General features: G+C 42.5%; 1 protein-coding gene across 2 annotated transcripts in view; it reads left to right on the top strand.

Annotated features, from left to right (window-relative positions):
* The window catches only part of FOXN1 (forkhead box N1), a 358297-nt gene that overhangs the window by 282283 nt on the left and 57647 nt on the right, over positions 1-18367 (top strand). For both annotated transcript variants that reach the window (XM_068270164.1, XM_068270163.1), the window contains exon 6: positions 17274-17434. In XM_068270164.1, the coding sequence (XP_068126265.1) occupies positions 17274-17434 (161 nt within the window). The remainder of the gene's footprint in view (positions 1-17273; positions 17435-18367) is intronic.

The raw sequence follows: 18367 nt of genomic DNA, 5'->3' as shown, positions 1-18367 counted from the left end.
GTACTTCCGGGTTACTTCTGGGTCAGTGCCATTGCAGTGAAAATGCTGGCATTTACGAGAGGACACTGCAGCGGAACAGAAAAGCTAACAGGATGGAATAGACAGAGAGAAACAGAGATGGGAAGGAGAGTTATACTGGGGTGTGTGTCTTTTTTCACAAGTAATTAATGACAGCATTGAGGGGGCATGATTGGGAGTGTTCCTTGGGAGAATAACTGACACTACCTCCCCATCCATATTTAACATTCTAGTCAGTCGAAGATTTTGGGTGACTAATTCGGGGACCACAGGGGGCACTGAGCTGAAAGGATGGAGCTGTGAAATACGTCACAGTACCTCACGTAAAATGTTACTAACAGAAATCAAACCCCCTGTCAGTTCAGAGGTACTTTAAGGGGAATGTTCAAGGTGCTAAAAAATAAAAATCAACTTACCCGGGGCTTCCTCTAGCCCCTTGCAGCCATCCTATGCCCTTGCTGTAGCCAGTGGCCTGGCGGTCCTCTCCGGTGCAGATGCTGACCTCGCCAGGTCGGCATCTACTGTGCCTGTGTGAGAGCCACTCGCAGTCGCGTTGACGTCATCTCGAGTGTTCTGCACAAGTAGCCCTCGAGCAGGCGCAGTAGATGCCGACCTGATAAGGGTGGCATCTGCACTGGAGGGAACTCCCTAAGGCACAGCATGGCTGCAAGGGGCTGGAGGAAACCCCAGGTAAGTAGATTTTTTTTTAGCACCTCGGAAATTCCCTTTAAGATGAAAAAAATTATCCTAAAACTTTTTCAACCCCTCCAACTGGGTTGCAGACTGCATGAGCTCTGGGCACAGAGAAAGGTTCCAGTTAGGCCTGCAGCCTCATGCTCTGGAAGCCGATCAATCTCATTAATTTGTATGCATTTAATTAGCATAGCAGTAAAGGTGTGAAAGATACTTGTACCCATAATTATAAGTGCTAGGTATGGAACCTATACATCTATTATTTGGGACATTTATTCCATTACAACATGTTAAGAAATGTTTTGCCTTTGTCATGTAAATATTTAGATGCACAGATAACACATGGAATGACTGTATACTTATTACTTAATGAGGACAGTGCTGCAGAAGAAGCTAATAATGCCGACAATAATGGCTGAGCCCGAGAGTCATCTATAATTAGACGTTAGTCTTTAGGATGGGTTAAAGGAAGATTCCAGGATATAAAAAATCCCTATAGTTATATCACCTATTGTAACCAGTCTTAGAAAACGGTTTCCCTTGCCAGTATTCTGTTTTGAAATATGGATGAAGGGATCTCAACCATTTTCACGCAACGTAAAAGCACAAGAGATTTATTGGTGGGACAAACACGAGCAACGTGTAATAAGAGACACTCGTACCTTTTACTCTGCAACCACTGGCCACAAATTGTTATTGACCTGAGGAAACAGGATCATCCTGCAAAATGTGTTGTCTTAATTGTGCTATAAAAACCTTTTACATAAGTTGCTTTTGACTGGCTTTCTCACCTGGAGAGGTAAGCCATCCTCTTCCTCTTCTTTTGATAGTTTTTTTTTAATGTGGTTTACTGTATTTTCTTTTGAGCACCTCTACCCAATAACTTTAAAAAACTGTTTACCTTGCCTATAACATGTCTTGAAAAGATCCCAACCATTTTCACACAAAGCACAAGACATTAATTGGTGGGACAAACACAAGTATCTCGTAATAAGAGGCGCTCGTACCTTTTACTCTGCAGCCACTGGCCACAAATTGTTATTGACCTGAGGAAGCAGGATCATCCTGCAAAATGCGTTGTCCTAATTGTGCAATAAAACCTTGAAAAGCAAGTTAACTCTTCCTCTCATTTTATAGGGTTTTTTTTTAGCTTTTAACCTGTTTGATAATGTCTTCCTTTCCTATAATATGCGTTAACATTGTGGAAAAATGGTTAGGATGTTTTCAGTACTAAATAAAAGTACAAGTACAAGAGATTTATTGATGGTTTAAACACGAGCATCTCACAGATGACCGAAATAATTTGCACCCAATGTATGAATGGTATTGAAAGATTTTGATGTGTGTGGGATCAGTTATGCCAAAATGAAAAGTATTCATATCTTACTGTGTGCTTTTCCAAGCAGTGCTGGTCTATTACATTCCTTCCTTTCCAACTATGCAACACTACAACAAAAGTGTAACTCTGGAGGGAAACGATAGCCCTTATTTTGAACAAAATTACTTTTTATCATTGTGCCGAGTAGTGATGAGCAAACAAGGCCATTATAAAACAATAACCCCCAAAATATTGACCAATCTGTCTGCCATTAACGTATATGAAATATGCGAAATATCCTCTTCTTTGTCCCTCTTATGATGCTAATCTTTTTTATGGGCTAACAGGAACCTTAAAGAGGAAATCTCAATCGATAAATTTTGTCCAGAAAATCAATAGATAAATATTGAATCAAATCATTCAATAACCAGCTAAAAACATATTTCTTACAACATTTTAAAATTACACACATAAAAGAATACAATGTTTGCATAGCCATAACAGTAATATAGTATTTGCAACAATTTAACAATGATACCAGTTTGTTCTTAATAAGGGTAACAATGATCTGGAATATTGTCCCCTATATCTGGCAAACCACTTTTTTAATTCGGTGGAGACTCTTTCGGCACATCTGTGTCCATATATATTTTTTACACTTTATTATATAATACAGAGATTATACTCGATTTTCTTGACACATTTTATGAACGTCAAACCAGATGTAGTTTACTTCTTCAGGAGTAGTATATTTTTCCGGCTAATTTATGTTACATGATTGGCTGAAATCCATTGAAATAATTTTGAATAACACAAGTTTCAAATGTAAATCAAACAATGCAGATAATATAAATGATCTTCAGTGTAAATACACATATTGAATCTCACAATGGGTGATTACTTGTATGCAATGATGGATTAAGATTAGCCAGTTTTTGCTGCAGGCTGTCTGCATGGCAGCATGGAGTTGAAGTGTGGCTCAGTGTGCATTCAAGGCCATTTTAACTTCATTCATTTATTTATTTTTAAATGTCCTATTTTAGCAAAGATGAACACTTTTCCAAGAGCAGGAGGCTGCATTTTCAAGAAAATTTCAGTGCATCAAAATTGTGAGAAATGCTATTCTTGTGAAAATGTCTCCTCCAGTGAACCATTGCAGTGAAAACAATTCCGCAAATATCCCCAGCTTAGGGTGCACACGCGTATCATTTTGATAGGCCAATGATTGGCCAATTCTACCACTTCCACGTAGAATAACATGTTACCTGCTTAATCTGTTAATAGTATCCAATATCTGTTGACCCTCCTACTCCATGTAAGAAGTAAAATTGGCAAGTCATTGGCCAATCAAAATTGGATGTATGTACCAGGATTTAGGCCTGGTACACACTTTAAATTATAATTTGGCCAATCACTGACCAATTTTACAACCTCCATGAGTATGAGGGTCAACAGATATGGGATACTGTGAGCAGATTGTGTAGGTAAACCTTCATACTACATGGAGGTGGTGAAATTGGTCAGTGACTGGCCAATCATAATTAAAAGTGTGTACCAGGCTTAAAGCAGTGTTCTCCCCAGAATTTTTTTCCAGCCGGGTGGCATGAAAAAGTAGCCGGGTGGGGCAATATGAGAGAATGCAGGGCCGGTGCTGCTGTGAGCAACTCTGCTTACAGCATAGAAGGAGGTGAGCCGGTGACAGCCGGGTGCTCATCAAAACTAACCGGGTGGAGCGCCCGGCTATAAGAGCCTGGGGAGAACACTGATTAAAGGAAATCTGGAGTGAGATTTACATGGAGGCTGTCATATTTATTTCCTTTTAAACAATACCAGTTGCCTGGCATTTCAGCTGATCTCTTCGGTTGCAGTAGTGTCTGAATCACACATCAAAAACAGGCATGTGGCTAATCTATTATTATTTTATTACTGTTATTTAGTATTTATATAACGCTGACATCTTCTGCTGTACTGAGTATATCGTCTTGTCACTTAACTGTCCCCCAGAGGAGCTCCCAAATTAATCCCTACCATAGTCATATGTCTATATAGTGTAGGGTATGTATCATAGTCTACAATCAATTTTAGGGGGATAGCCAATTTAGCCAATTAACTTCTCTGTATGTTTTTGGGACGTGGGAGGAAACCGGAGAGCCCAGAGGAAACCCACGCAGACACGGGGCAAACATATAATTTCTGTGCAGATAGTGCCCTAGTTGGGTATCTAACCGGGGATCCAGTGCTGCAAGACGAGAGTGCTATTCACTACACCACTGTGCTGCCCAGACAGATGTTTATCAGAAACAACTAATCTGAATGCTTGTTCAGGGTCTATGGCTAAGAGTTATAAGAGGCAGAGGATCAACAGGACAGCCAGGCAACTGGTATTGTTTAAAAGGAATTAAATATGGCAGCCATCATCTGCCTCTCTCTTCGGGTTCCTTTAATTGTTAGGGGTAACCAAGAAGGCAGTTTAGCATTGCTTTATCTATAGAAGGCAGTGTGGCATGTGACTCTACGCTAAAATGTTTGCATTTGTACAAAACAATGTATATTTATGATTTGATTTATACACTAACATGGGATTTGAAATGTATGGATCCCTCCATGAAAGTAGGGCATGAGAGAGTCTTGCTGCAGGATGTGTCAGCACAGACAGCCAGGTGCCAGAGTGTGACCGTGTATGATACGTTTCCCAGTGTTTCCTATGTGACCAGTTATTAAACAAAACAAGATATTCTTTGGCAAAGGGCTTCCAGCCAGAGGATCCCTATCCATGTGAAACGAATGAATCATCCACTCTTATTCAGCATCGCCAAGCTGGAATCTTATCTTTCATAGTGACACCTCTCCTTCCTCCTTACAGTAGTCTGCAGGTAGTGACCTGGTAATGGGAGAAACGGGCTGTCATGCAACATTTACAAAATGCGGTAACAATATAGGCCATTCGTCAAAGGCATTTCCAGCTGCCGATATTTAATACTAAAGCAGCAGCTTCAGGCTTTTCTGCCATGGTAGACACATCTGTCAGTGTCTCTGCACAATAACAGGATGATTCTAACACTGGACAGTTATTATGCTGGCCATACACTATCTTCTACAAGAGATACACTATATTCAGTGCTGCTTGCTAGTAGCAAGTGATAAATGAGCATTCGGAGGCATTAAAGCGGACCAGAACTCAGAACTTCCTTTCTGCTCTAAAAAATAAGCAATAGCATAATAATCTTTAAAGATAAACATTTCTTTGTTACACAGAGTTCCTGCAATTAATCTGCAGTGTGTATACTTCTTGCATTCATGAAAGCAGACAAAGGGTTAACATCCAGTGTTTACAAATTAGCTGAGGCTGTCAAGGACAGCCGGATTCCTGAGCTGACTCAGCTCAGAGATCAAATTACAATTGTGATTACTTGCAGCTGATGGGGAATTAAGGCTCTTCTTCACTCTAAACGCAAACAGGGTGGATTCATTTGTGATTTCCTTGTGTCCCGTACATGAGTTCAGGTCCACTGTAATGATTAGAATTTTTGTTTGGATTTACACCTTTTCTGCTTTTTTGTGGCTCCCTTGTGCAGTATCACCCCTCTACTATGTGTTACTCCTCACCAGTAGTGTCCCATTTCCAACTGCAGCCTTTTCTTTCATACCCAGCAGCCCCTCTTCCACCTTTCTGAGCATACTGGGTGGGCATCCCAATGTGAGTGTCAGAAGGCAATGTTGGTGTTAGTAAGGAACAATCTTACCTGGATGTGGAAGTTAAAAAAATAAATGTATTGGATACTAATATAAACAACACGTTTCTTGGCACTCACCTGCTTCTTCAGGTTAATAACACAGGGTCTTATCTTCCTGCAGTATGAGTGAGGAGTGCCTGTCATGCGTATGCTTATTGCTTAAAGCGTGCTTATGCTAATTGCTCAACACGAGCACCTGTCAATTGACATAAGAGTAGAATAACTGTGAGTCCCTTAAGTTGGAAGGTGAAAGTCAGTTCACTGCTATGTTTAGAATGATTTAGCACTAGATCCTTTGTGATTACAGATAAGAAATGTTCCATGTGAGTCAAGGCACAGTGTGCTGTGCTGATGCTGAATAGCAGTGTAATTTGACATAGACAGTTTTAATATCAGATTTCCCTCAATTATTAATAGCTTCCAAATAGCTTCCAAATTTGAGTGAATGTGCCGCATCTCTTCCTAAAGTGCGCTGTAAATCTAACCTAAATTCTTCCCCACTCAATACCATAACTCACTGTGTACTGTGTCATCGTATCTTGCTGGCTAGTAGAGATAGTCAATGAGATGCAAATAATTTCAGATTGTTCGCATATTCAATGGAAACTACTAGCTAACGCAGCAAAGTGTATGTTACTTGTGTGCTATGCCAATAGCGGGGTATGCAAATTATGTAATGAGTGTTGTGCAGTAACATGTAAACAACCACTAAAATGAATGTGCTTTGTCTGCAGAGGCTGCTACAGATGATCAATGAGATGTAAATAATTCCGAGTCCATGCAGGATTATGCAAATTCTGGAGGCAAATATATGTAGCTTAAAATGAATCAATTAGTTTAAACCTTGGTTGGACTGGATTGGTCCATTTTCAAGCTGCATACATTTACATACAGAATTTACATGATCCTGCATGAACTTGGAATGATTTGCATCATATTGCTCATCCCTAGTGACCATTTTCTCATTAAATAAACCTGAGGGTGATAGTACTTCAAGAATCAGAATCTAATATGTTTGCATTATGAATGGAAAGCATTAAATAGTTTGTTGACAGATGTTTTCAAGCATACCACTGCGCAGTCAAGTCAACCCTTAAGCCATTGTCCTGTGTGACCTTCATAGATTATGAAATACTTTTTCCTCCAACTGTAGTAATTAAAGTTGTGTGACTCTTGTAACAGGATCAGCGCATAGATATTTGACAACAGTTTTATTCCTCACAAGTCTGCCCAAAATTATTATGTAATTTAGTTAAACTGGAATCTAAATAGGAAATTATTATATATTTTAGCTAAACGGGAATCTAAACAGGAATTAAAATAACACATACATACCTGCATACATACTCACAGGGATACAATTGGTGGCATAGCTAAGGGGCCAGTATAAGTTTTACATTGGGGCCCCAAGCACTCTTTTTATCAATCGACTTTATATTGAAATAAGGAAAAGGAGTATACAGTAGCAAATTATATAAAACATAGACACTATTAGAATAGCAAGCAGGATGAATACAATTATCTTCGCAATGAATGCGAATTATACAGGGGTCAGCTACTCAAGTCAGAATGACTTAGTCCGCCCTGTAGATCCAATAGGCTCGCTAATCCATGTGTGATTAAGAACATGAAATAAAACATATATTATAACAGAACTTCCATATTAGGAAGGAACAGACAAAGACAAAAACAAACAACACAAACTTATATCCGACCAAAGAGTTAGATTAGTAACACAAGCCAACAGAGTCTAAAATATCATATTGAACACATCCCAAACCACCTGAGCTGAGGAAAAGGTACTCCATGAACAGAAAATTATGGGGGCTTACGATTACGCGATTGAAGCCACAATGTCATGTCCCGGTCCTCCCATAGACCCCACAGCTCCCTGTGCGCGTCAACATTATCATGGATTCTAGCTGTTAGATCTTCCAATCGCCTAACATCATTAATTTTATCTATTAATATTGTTTTACTAGGAATCGTTGTGGATCAGCAGAATTGGGCAATTAACCTCTTTGCTGCAGATAGTATATGTAGCATAAGTTTCCACTGCTTACGAGGGAAGTTCTTAACAGGAAGGCCTAGAAGTGCGTTAAGCGGATGCAGATCTACATGGGTTTCAAAAATTCCGAAATAAGTAATGAAACTATCTCCCAAAAGGGTTTAATTAGATGGCAGTCCCAAAAGATATGCATCAGCAAACCAACCTTATCCTTACACCTCCAACAAGTTGGCGAGGTATTTGGGAACCAACGGTGTAATATCAAAGCATAAGAATCTTATAATTGTTTTCTTTATGGACTGAGCAAAGTGTGGATTTTGCGACAGACTGCCAGATCCTAGACCACATTGGAGCTATGATATCCATAGAGAGGGCCCGAGACCAATATTCCATGTATCTGTGGGAGGGTAAAGTGCAAATAAATAAAGTGTATAAATAAAGTTATAAATTGAGGAGATTAAATGTGCCTGCGTTGGACCATTATTACAAAGACTTTCAAACGGGGTAGGTGAGGAGGTAAAGTCAGCATTCCCCAAAGATTTAGCGTAATGTTTGATTTGATGAAAATTGAAGCGTAGGGCAGGGGTTAACTTGACCCGTTGAGAAAGCTAATCAGCAAAAACAAATGTTTTAGAAATGGGATCTAGAAGATGCCTAAGTTGAAAGATATTGCCGTCTGACCAACCCTTAACTACTAAGGATGACCAGCTATTAGGGATCCATGGATTGAAAATTACATTGACTAAGGACGAGGGGTTAGTAGTAATGGAGAAGTTTGATGAGCAATAATGACAGATATTCTTGGTAAATTGCATGGTACGGAGGAGGGGAGGCCCCAAGCACTCTTGATATGGTGCCCCAAAACCTACTAAGCACAACTGCAGTGTCAGAGAGATGTAATCAGAGCAAGGAAGCAGCTTGTTAAGTATTACCACAATTCAATGCACATATAGCGGTATTCATTACTAGCATAACACCAATTAAAAGCTAGTAAAATGGATGAAGGATGAAGGAGGGCCCCTTTAGTCCAGGGGTCCTGGTGCGGCCACAGCCACTGCATCCCCTATTGCTACACCACTGGCTACAATGCTCACCACACCTCACTGCCATTTTCTGTATTGAAGGGGATGTGACCTTCCTCTGCCAGATGTCTATTCCTGTCTTAGGGGCTAGGACAGTGATGGCTAACCTTGGCTCTGCAGCTGTGACAAAACTACAAATCCCATAATGCTTCTGCCTCCCCGAGTTATGCTTAGAGCTGTCAGAGTATTGCAATGCCTCATGGGACTTGTGGTTTCACCACAGCTGGAGTGCCAAGGTTAGCCATCACTGAGCTAGAATCATGGTGCTACTATCTAGCCCACCTCCACACACTATGACAGAAGGTGGTGCACTAGGTGATTTAGCAGAGCTTCTCACTTTCTGTGCCCTTAAATGACCATTAGGTGATCTTTATGGCAAACTTTGTAGAATGTGTGCTGTACATGAACTGCTTGACTACAACTGAGCAGCCTTTTCTGCGCTATAGAACAAAGAAGAGGGATGGCAATGGATGGCGAGTGGTGGGCAAATGAGGGGTACCTATGGCAGGAAAGAAAGACATGAAAACTAAAATGTGGAAAGCACACAGGTAGGTGAATCAATAAGCAAAACTAACCAGGAAATAGAAAAATAATCGGAGGAAAGAAAGGAAAATCAGTCAGCCAAAATACTTCTTACTACAGGCTTACAAACAGCATTTTTCAGCAATAGTATGGATGTTAAACACAGGGGTGAGCCTGAGGTGCCTGGCACCTGGGTGCAAGATTTTCTCTGGCGCCTATGGGAGTGGTTAAATTAACCGCGCCCAACCACATAACCACACCCATGTCCTGCCTAATCACACCCACACCTTAACCTCTTTACGCGTGCATGTGATACCCCATTCCTACCCCTCTTCCATGCATAGCAATGACTCAATCCATTTTCCAATCTAACGATAAATAAACTGAGTAGACAGACATTACCATGTTCAAAACAAAGAAAACTTTTTTTAGAACAAATTTTTTTTAAAAAAAGCATATACCAACATTGTGAGGTGGTGCTGATCCATCCCTACTCATATGAACTGATGTTCCAGTGGATGTCCCCCACACAATGCAGCCAGATTGTCAGCAGATATCCTCACAGTCAGTCAAATGGGCCACAGACAGTCAAATGAATGAGCTGCCTTTCATGGAAAGGATAACAGTAGTATGCGGCAATGTCAAGCACTGTCTCTGTCAGCCTGTCACACTCACACACAGCCACATATTACTGTGTTATCCTTTCCATAAAAGGCAGCTCATTCATTTGACTGTGGGGGATGCATCTGTACTTTGGGCAAGCCAAGCAGTATACTGACAGGGACCCCCATTTAGGCAGTGAGAGACAGGGACCCCCGTTTAGGCAGTGAGACACAGGGACCCCCTGTTTAGGCAGTGAGAGACAGGGACCCCAGTTTATGTAGTGAGTGACAGGGACCCCCGTTTTGGTAGTGAGTGACAGGGACCATCAGTTAGGTAGAGTGACAGGGACCCTGTTAGATAGTGAGTGACAGGGACACCGTTTAGGTAGTGAGAGACAGGGACCCCCGTTTAGGTAGTGAGAGACAGGGACCCCCGTTTAGCTAGTGAGAGACAGGGACCCCCGTTTAGCTAGTGAGTGACAGGGACCCCTGTTAAGCTAGTGAGTGACAGGGAGCCCCGTTTAGCTAGTGAGTGACAGGGAGCCGCGTTTAGGTAGTGAGTGACAGGAAGCCCCGTTTAGCAGTGAGTGACAGGGACCCCCGTTTAGGCAGTGAGTGACAGGGACCCCCCCTCTAGCCGCCGCTCCCCCCTCACTTTGCAGTTAGTCAGACCTCAATCAGCGGGCGACCCGACTAGTAAGAGCGGGCGCCGGACGCACCCGCTCTATATATCAGTGCGGAGTGCTAGGTCCTAGCGTCCGCACTATTGGTCGCTTCCTGATCGAGGCTAGAGGGAGGGAGGGAGCGGTGTCCAGAGGGGGTGAGCGGCGGCCAGAGGGGGAGAGCGGCGGTCCGGCGGTGCCTGCAATGCACCCGCAGCACCCGCCCAGGCGCGGCCCTGGTTAAACAGTACTAACCCCATGATACCCTATGAAACAAAGCATCTTAATGCTGGTCCTTTGATAAAACACTTTATCCTAAACCTAGGGACCACCTGAAAAGCAGTAGCTAAAGTTGATTTTTACGTAAATAGCAAACAATGTAGGTAGAGATCCATGGCTGGGACAGTGACATTGAGGGATATAAGATGCACACGCCCCTGCAGTATCTTTTCTTCTAGGCTCCACCTCCTCATCCTCTGGGTGCCACTGCAGTGGATGTGGCCAATCCAAGAGTATAAGCTGGTCCTCCCCAGCAGCCCACGTGACCTTGCTCACACTACCTTCCTCCATGCAATAACACGCAAGTCTACATTAGTGCATAGAGTGTTTTAACAGTGTCAGACAGCCTGAAAGTTGGGGCCATGACCATACCCACACCCATGTGTCCAGGCAAAAATGGGGATCCTGAAGATTGTAAAGGGGGAGAGCGTATAGGACGCAGAACAATAACCTGCTCAAATGTAGCCTTACTATCCAGTAGGTGGTGCTACGTCCATTTTAATTAAACCTTGAAATATTAATGCCGAAAGCTAGGTCCTGACAACTGCCTGCAACAATATTTTTTGGCACTCAAATGAACTTTTCTCCAGGTTACCATCCTTTTGTAGACAGCTCCTGCTGAACTCTGAATGACACATATCTTCACTTTATTACACTTGCCAGGTCTCGATCCAGTAGTCAGTCTTGGGCCTGGGGCCTACATTCATGCTATGAAGATGTTCAGGTTTCAAAGATTTTTTTATTTAATTTTATTTAATTTTCATTTAAGGCACGTTCTTGAAATGTAATATTAACAGCAGATTACAGGCCTGGGGAAACATTTGAAGAGATTAACATTTTTTAGTTTAGTAAATTATGTGCAGACCATTAATCATCTGTATTCCATTTATGGAAAAAATTGGGAAACTGACAATTCAGTGCTTGTGTTTTCTATCCAACGGGGACATTTAAAGGACAGCAGTAATGAGGGGGATATGGAGACTGCTATATTTATATCCTTTTAAACAATGCCAGTCACCTGGCAGACCTGCTGATCCACTGCCTCTAATACTATTAGCCATAGACCCTGAACAAGCATGCAGCAAATCAGGTGTTTCTGACATTATTGTCCGATCTGCCAAGATTCCCTGCATGCTTTTTCTGGTGTTATCCAGACACTATTGCAGCCAAATAGACCAGCAGGGCTGCCAAGCAACTGGTATTGCTTAAGGCTAATTTCACACGAGGACGTCGCGTTAGAGGGGGCGTTAAGGTCGCATAACGTCCCCCTAACGCAACGCCTGGTGGTGCTGGATCTGGACGTCAGAGTGAGCCGCGTTGTGCAGCTCACTCTGGCGTCAGTGATGCCGTGATGCGCACTCTTGTGCGCATGCGGCATCACGTGGTCCCGCCGGCCAATCGCCGCACAGAGCGGCTGCTCCAGGAAGTAAACACTGCACGTCACAACGTGCAGTGCATATTAATTAGCCATGTGCCTGGCCGCTCTCCGCTCCTCCACAACATTACTGAGCATGTGCAAGCAGTCTAACGCGGCTCAGCCGCGTCTAAAGTACTGCATGCAGTACGTTGTCTTGTGACACAGCGTTACAATGTAACGCAACGTGGGCACTGTGAACAGCCCCATTGATTTTTCATTACTGTGCGGTGGGCTGCGTTACAGGCTGCTCTAACGTGCGCCTGTAACGTCCCACTGTGAAACCAGCCTAAAAGGAAATAAATATGGTATCCTTCACATTCTTCTCACTTTAGTTGTTCTTTAAGTGTACCAGAGATGATATATGACATGATGAAATAAACATGTGTATGTACAGTACAAAACATATTGTATTAATAACCAGGCTGTTTTACTTGTTTTATTTTGCAGCCTGAAAGAGTTAATTTCTAGGCATGGAAGTGACAGCTTCTGTCTTGTCGAGAATCTAGTAAACATCGCTGATAAGCAAATTACAGCGATAAAAGTTTTCCTGGCAGAATATAGAATGCAGGGAGAGATAAGATACATGAACTATCAACCCTTTTCTACTTCTGGGATACTTAATAGGCTGCCACTGATTAGAGACAGTAAAACATTCAACCTACTTTGTAAATGTTTAAATATAAAAGAAAATCATGGGATTTAAACGTCATTTTTAGGAGTAGGAGGATAAATTAATTGTTAATCGTATCACTTTATTTTCACCTCAATCAACCATACATTTATGCAATGACAAATATGCAGATCCCCTCTAATGGAGGTACATACTGATTTCGATATTTATATCAATCAATACTTAGTAACGACTGCAATAAAAATCATCATACCCAGTAAATTTGGTCAGTGTCATAATGTTAACCATGACATTCTTGACTTTGTGACTCTGGGCGCAAAAATGCAGTCAGTGATTTAATATGTACTTTTATGTAACTTTAAACGCAGTGATTTAATGTGTACTTTAATGTAACTTTTTTTACCATGTAGAGCACCACTTATCTAAAACATAACCTCTAATTTATCCATGATACCATCCTTAAAGCAAACCTGAAGTGAAAATAAACTTATGATATAATTAACTGTATGCTTTTTTTTACTAATGGTAAATAGAACATTGGTAACAAACAACTGAGTCTCATATTTTTACTTCCAGTTTAAGGGCTTAATTTTTCTGAACAGCAGCCATAGTGGTCCGATATAACATCTGCTTTGTTGAGCTGTGAAATAAACAGACGTAATGACCCTTTGAACTTTTTAGTGCTAAAACCTTATTAACATTGTTTCCTGAGCTAGATAATACTCCTTTGACTTCTATTTACTTTTCAGGAAACCGGACTGCATTACACAAACTGTTCGGCAAGCTCATTTGCATAAATAAACAATTTCTTAATAGGACTAATGGTATATGCACCTATGTTTATGTCATCATGTCATGTCAATTCAGGTACAGTTTAATCCTTCAAATTGTCCAAAACTTTGTACACACAGTAGAGAAAACTTAGATGAGGAAGTTGATTAGCATCTTCTTGGTCGAGTAGCTAGCATGTGCACAGGTGTCCCACAAGGTCGTTAAGTGATCTGGCACATAGGATGCAGATTGAACGAGCAACAGATGAGTGCATTTCAGTGTCACTATTTCCATCTGACTGAAGCTGTTCACATGTCCACCGCCAATCTTTTCTTCACCCGTTCCACTGAACAGTACTGTAAATAGAGATGGCCCGAATGGTTCGCATGCAAACTTGTTCGTGCGAACAATGCGCGTTGACGACGAATCACAAACTTTATGCGAGTTCGACCCGCCCCCTATACTACATCATTGGGCTAAACTTTGACCCTGTACATCACAGTCAGCAGACACATGGCAGCTAATTAGGCTGCACTCACTCCTGGAGCCCCCCTTATATAAGGCAGCATCGTCTGCCATTTTCTCACTCTGTGTGCTGCTGTATTAGTGAGAGAAGGGAGAGACATTGGAGAGAAGGGATAGCGATAGTTAGGAGGTCTGTTAGCTTGCACCTTGCTGATATTTATTGATGAAAAACACCCCAAAACAGCTCTTTTGATTAATGTTCTTGTGATGTTTTTTTGTGTGTGTGGCCCACTGACACTGCATATACAGCCCTGTCTGTCGCAGCTGGCCCTTGCTAATTGCTATACTGTGCCAGGCCCAGTACATTCAGTGTCTAGTGTGACTGCTGCACATTGTATTATAATACCAGTCACTGCATACCATTCACTGCACCTGTGTGACCGCATGCTGTTTTATATACCAGCAGTCAGTGCATCCATTTTCACTGCACCTGTGTGACTGCACATTGTTATACCAGCAGTCGCTGCAACCTTTTCACTCCACCTGTGTGACTGCACATTGTTATACCAGCAATCACTGCATACCTTTCACTGCACCTGTGTGACTGCACATCATTATACCAGCAGTCACTGGATACCTTTCACTGCACCTGTGTGACTGCACATTGTTATACCAGCAGTCACTGCATACCTTTCACTGCATCTGTGTGATTGCACATTGTTATACCGGCAGTCACTGCAACCTTTTCACTGCACCTGTGTGACTGCCCATTGTTATACCAGCAGTTACTGCACACCTTTTCACTGCACCTGTGTGATTGCTGCACATTGTATTATAATACCAGTCACAGTATACCTTTTACTGCATCTGTGACTGCACACTGTTTTATATACCGGTCACTGCATACTTTTCACTGCATCTGTGTGACCGCATGCTGTTTTATATACCAGCAGTCAGTGCATCCATTTTCACTGCACCTGTGTGACTGCACATTGTTATAAAAGCAGTAACTGCATACCTTTCACTGCATCTGTGCGACTGCAAACTGTTTTATATAGCAGTCAGTGCATACTGTTCACTGCATCTGTGACTGCACATTGTTTTATACCAGCAGTCAGTGCACACCTTTCACTGCACCTGTGTGACTGCACATTGCATTATACCAGCAGTCAGCCAGGCCACAATTATTTTTCTAAAAGGCCGATACCCAAACTGTACCGTGATGTTGAAAGGCAAGTGGTGTCATCTCTGGCACACAGCATTGGGTCAAGGGTCCATCTGACCACAGATGCCTGGTCTGCAAAGCATGGTCAGGGCAGGTACATTACTTATATAGTGTGGTGGTAGCCGTTTCTCAGGCTCCCACTCCGGACCAGAATCAAACCCTGATTGAAAGTGCTGCTGAAATCGCTAGTAAAACGCTTCAGTGTGAATTGGGCCTTTTTGTTATGCAATTTGTTTTTCCTTATGTTACTAAAACGACAAGAGATGAGCAATTTAATCTACACAAAATCTACTTTGGTTGATTAACCTTTTGCCGGCCGCGTCACGCCAATGGGCGTGGCCACGGCGGCAGCCCCAGGACCGCCTAACGCCAATTGGCGTAAAGTCCTGGGGCTCTGTTTTGACTGAGATAGCGCGCACGCTGCGCGCGCATCTCATTCTCAGAGGGCGGAGCTCCACCCCCTCTCCAGTCTCCGAGCACTGTTGGACGGCGTAATCGCCGTCTAATTACCCGTACAGTGCTGCGATCAGCAGCAGCGCTGTACTGGGGACAGCCGTGTGACACGGCTGTCCCCTCCTGAGCCACGGAGGTGATCGGCTGTCATAGGCTGAAGCCTATGACAGCTGATCACAGGGATTGGCCGGTGGGGGGAGGGAGGGAGGGAGGGGGGTATACAACAGGGGGGAAAAAACACAGTTTTTATTTAAAAAAAAAACAAAATAAAAACAAACACAAATAAACAAATAAACACTGGAGGGGCGATCAGACCCCACCAACAGAGAGCTCTGTTGGTGGGGAGAAAAGGGGGGAGGAATAACTTGTGTGCTGTGTTTTGCGGTCCTGCAGCTTGGCCTTAAAGCTGCAGTGGCCAATTTTAAAATGTGCCTGGTCTTTAGGGGGGTTTAACACAGCAGTCCTCGAGAGGTTAATGGAGAAACATGATCAATTTGGTCAGCAGAATTACTTTCACTCTCACCAAAACAGGAAGCACAAGTGAGACTGATCACAGGATTGCTTCTAGCCATTAGCCAGTCAGGAACTTACAAATCAAGTATGTGATTAAATCAGGCACATGCCTTTCCAAGAATTCTCTTTGAGGAGAATTTCTACAGAGTAAGCCAATCACCTTCAATGATGACAAACAAAATTATAATTACACTGGAGTGGCTGTATAGTTTACAGGTTAAAGGCTCTGCCTCTGACACAGGCAAACAGGGTTTGAACCTTGGCTCTTCCTGTTCAGTAAGCCAGCACCTACTCAGTAGGAGACTCCCTAATACTGCTACTGTCTACTGTATAGAGCATGTCCTAATGGCTGCAGCTCTGGTACTTTGAGTCCACCAGGAGAAAAGCACAATATAAATGTTCTTTGACTGGAGTGCTGTTGAAACAGCTTGAGCGCTGTTGAAACAGGAGATTTAGGTGCAGCCGGCGCCACCATAGGCCATAATAGGAATTACGGCTGTAGCAGCGCACAGTGAGTAACTTTGGCGCCGTCAGAAGATGGAGCTTAAGTTACTTTTAAAACACTGTAATTACGTCTTTCCCTACCATCCACGTTGACCTGGAGGGGGATTAGTAATTAACGCAGCCGGGATTTGTGCAGGAGCAGAGTTAGCCATATAGCGGCTATCTCTTGCGCCCAAGTCTCCCGGCGGGGTTTCATAGGTACGCCTTTGGCTTGCCACATTAGTGATGAGGCCTTTTGATAGATATTGGAATTGTCATCCCAGTGCTCTTTTTCTGTAATACCTGATGCTCACCATGGGTACCCGGCAGCCTGTGATAAGTCTTATTATCTTTAGCTGCCAATAATATACTAAATGGTCTCTTGTTGTCTTTGTAGGATTTTTACCCACCCAGAACCTATTAGAATCTTCGCTGATGCAGGATCAGTCGAACTTAACCTTCACACCAGGATCTCTGGACAGTGATTGCTCGCCTATAAACCAATCAGATGAGGGGATGCAGGATCAGACTGGTTCACTGGCCTCTTGTTTACCGATGGTAAGAAAAACAAAATGTGTGCTAAAGGGATTCTTCTAGATTGATTGGCTACATTGATGTCAATGGTAACCATTTGTCACATTTACATATATGCAAGAGTACAAATATGTATGTTGTAACACACAAGGGGGGGGGGGGGGGGTGATTCACTAACTGGTGTTAATATCTGCGGCACTTATGCCAGCAGAGTACCATACGTTGCACAATTAGCACGACCGTGGCACATGGGAATCGTATTGTATGTTACCATAGCAACACAAGCGTACTCTGCTATAGTGAATCCAGTAATATTGCCCTCTGCTGTCTGTGCACGACAATATTAATGGCAGTTAGTGAATCAACCCCCTTGTGTGCTACAGTGTGCATATTTGTACAGTTGCAAACACTCAATTGTGTGATGTCCATGTATGGCAATATTTATGGCGGTTAGTGAATCAATTTCCAATAAGGGATGAATGGCCTTTTTCAGTTCATATCCTCAGACTGCAGTACAATTATTTGTCTGTACTGTTGGGCTCAACATTCCCAAGTTGTTGCAACACGTAATTTGGGCACCAGCTATTGCCGGTGGCCGAATTATCTTTTTTTCCAATTTGAGGTCCGGCAATTGTCGGCACCAAAATGAGTCAATGAGCACCGCTATAGTCATAATGAGATAGGCAACACTCGGAAGAAACACTCAGAAGGCAACACAAATGGAAGAAATCTTGAGCACTGGAGACGAATTAAGTCCCTCCCAGACAGAAACTGTGCAGATCTGTGCTGATATCATGTAGCAGTGGGGTTGGAACACAAATAAAGATATCTGGAATTATTTTTTATTAGATTTTTTCCTCATATATGCTCTATATACCTCACTAAGACGGGTGTTGTAAACACTAGGAATATCTTGAAATGACGGCAGAAACAAGAAAGGAATTCAGTTAGAAAGAG

Source organism: Hyperolius riggenbachi, chromosome 2 (assembly GCF_040937935.1).
Source record: "Hyperolius riggenbachi isolate aHypRig1 chromosome 2, aHypRig1.pri, whole genome shotgun sequence".
NCBI lineage: Eukaryota > Metazoa > Chordata > Amphibia > Anura > Hyperoliidae > Hyperolius > Hyperolius riggenbachi.
Note: the sequence above shows the minus strand (reverse complement) of the source record. Positions and strands in the feature narration are given on the sequence as shown.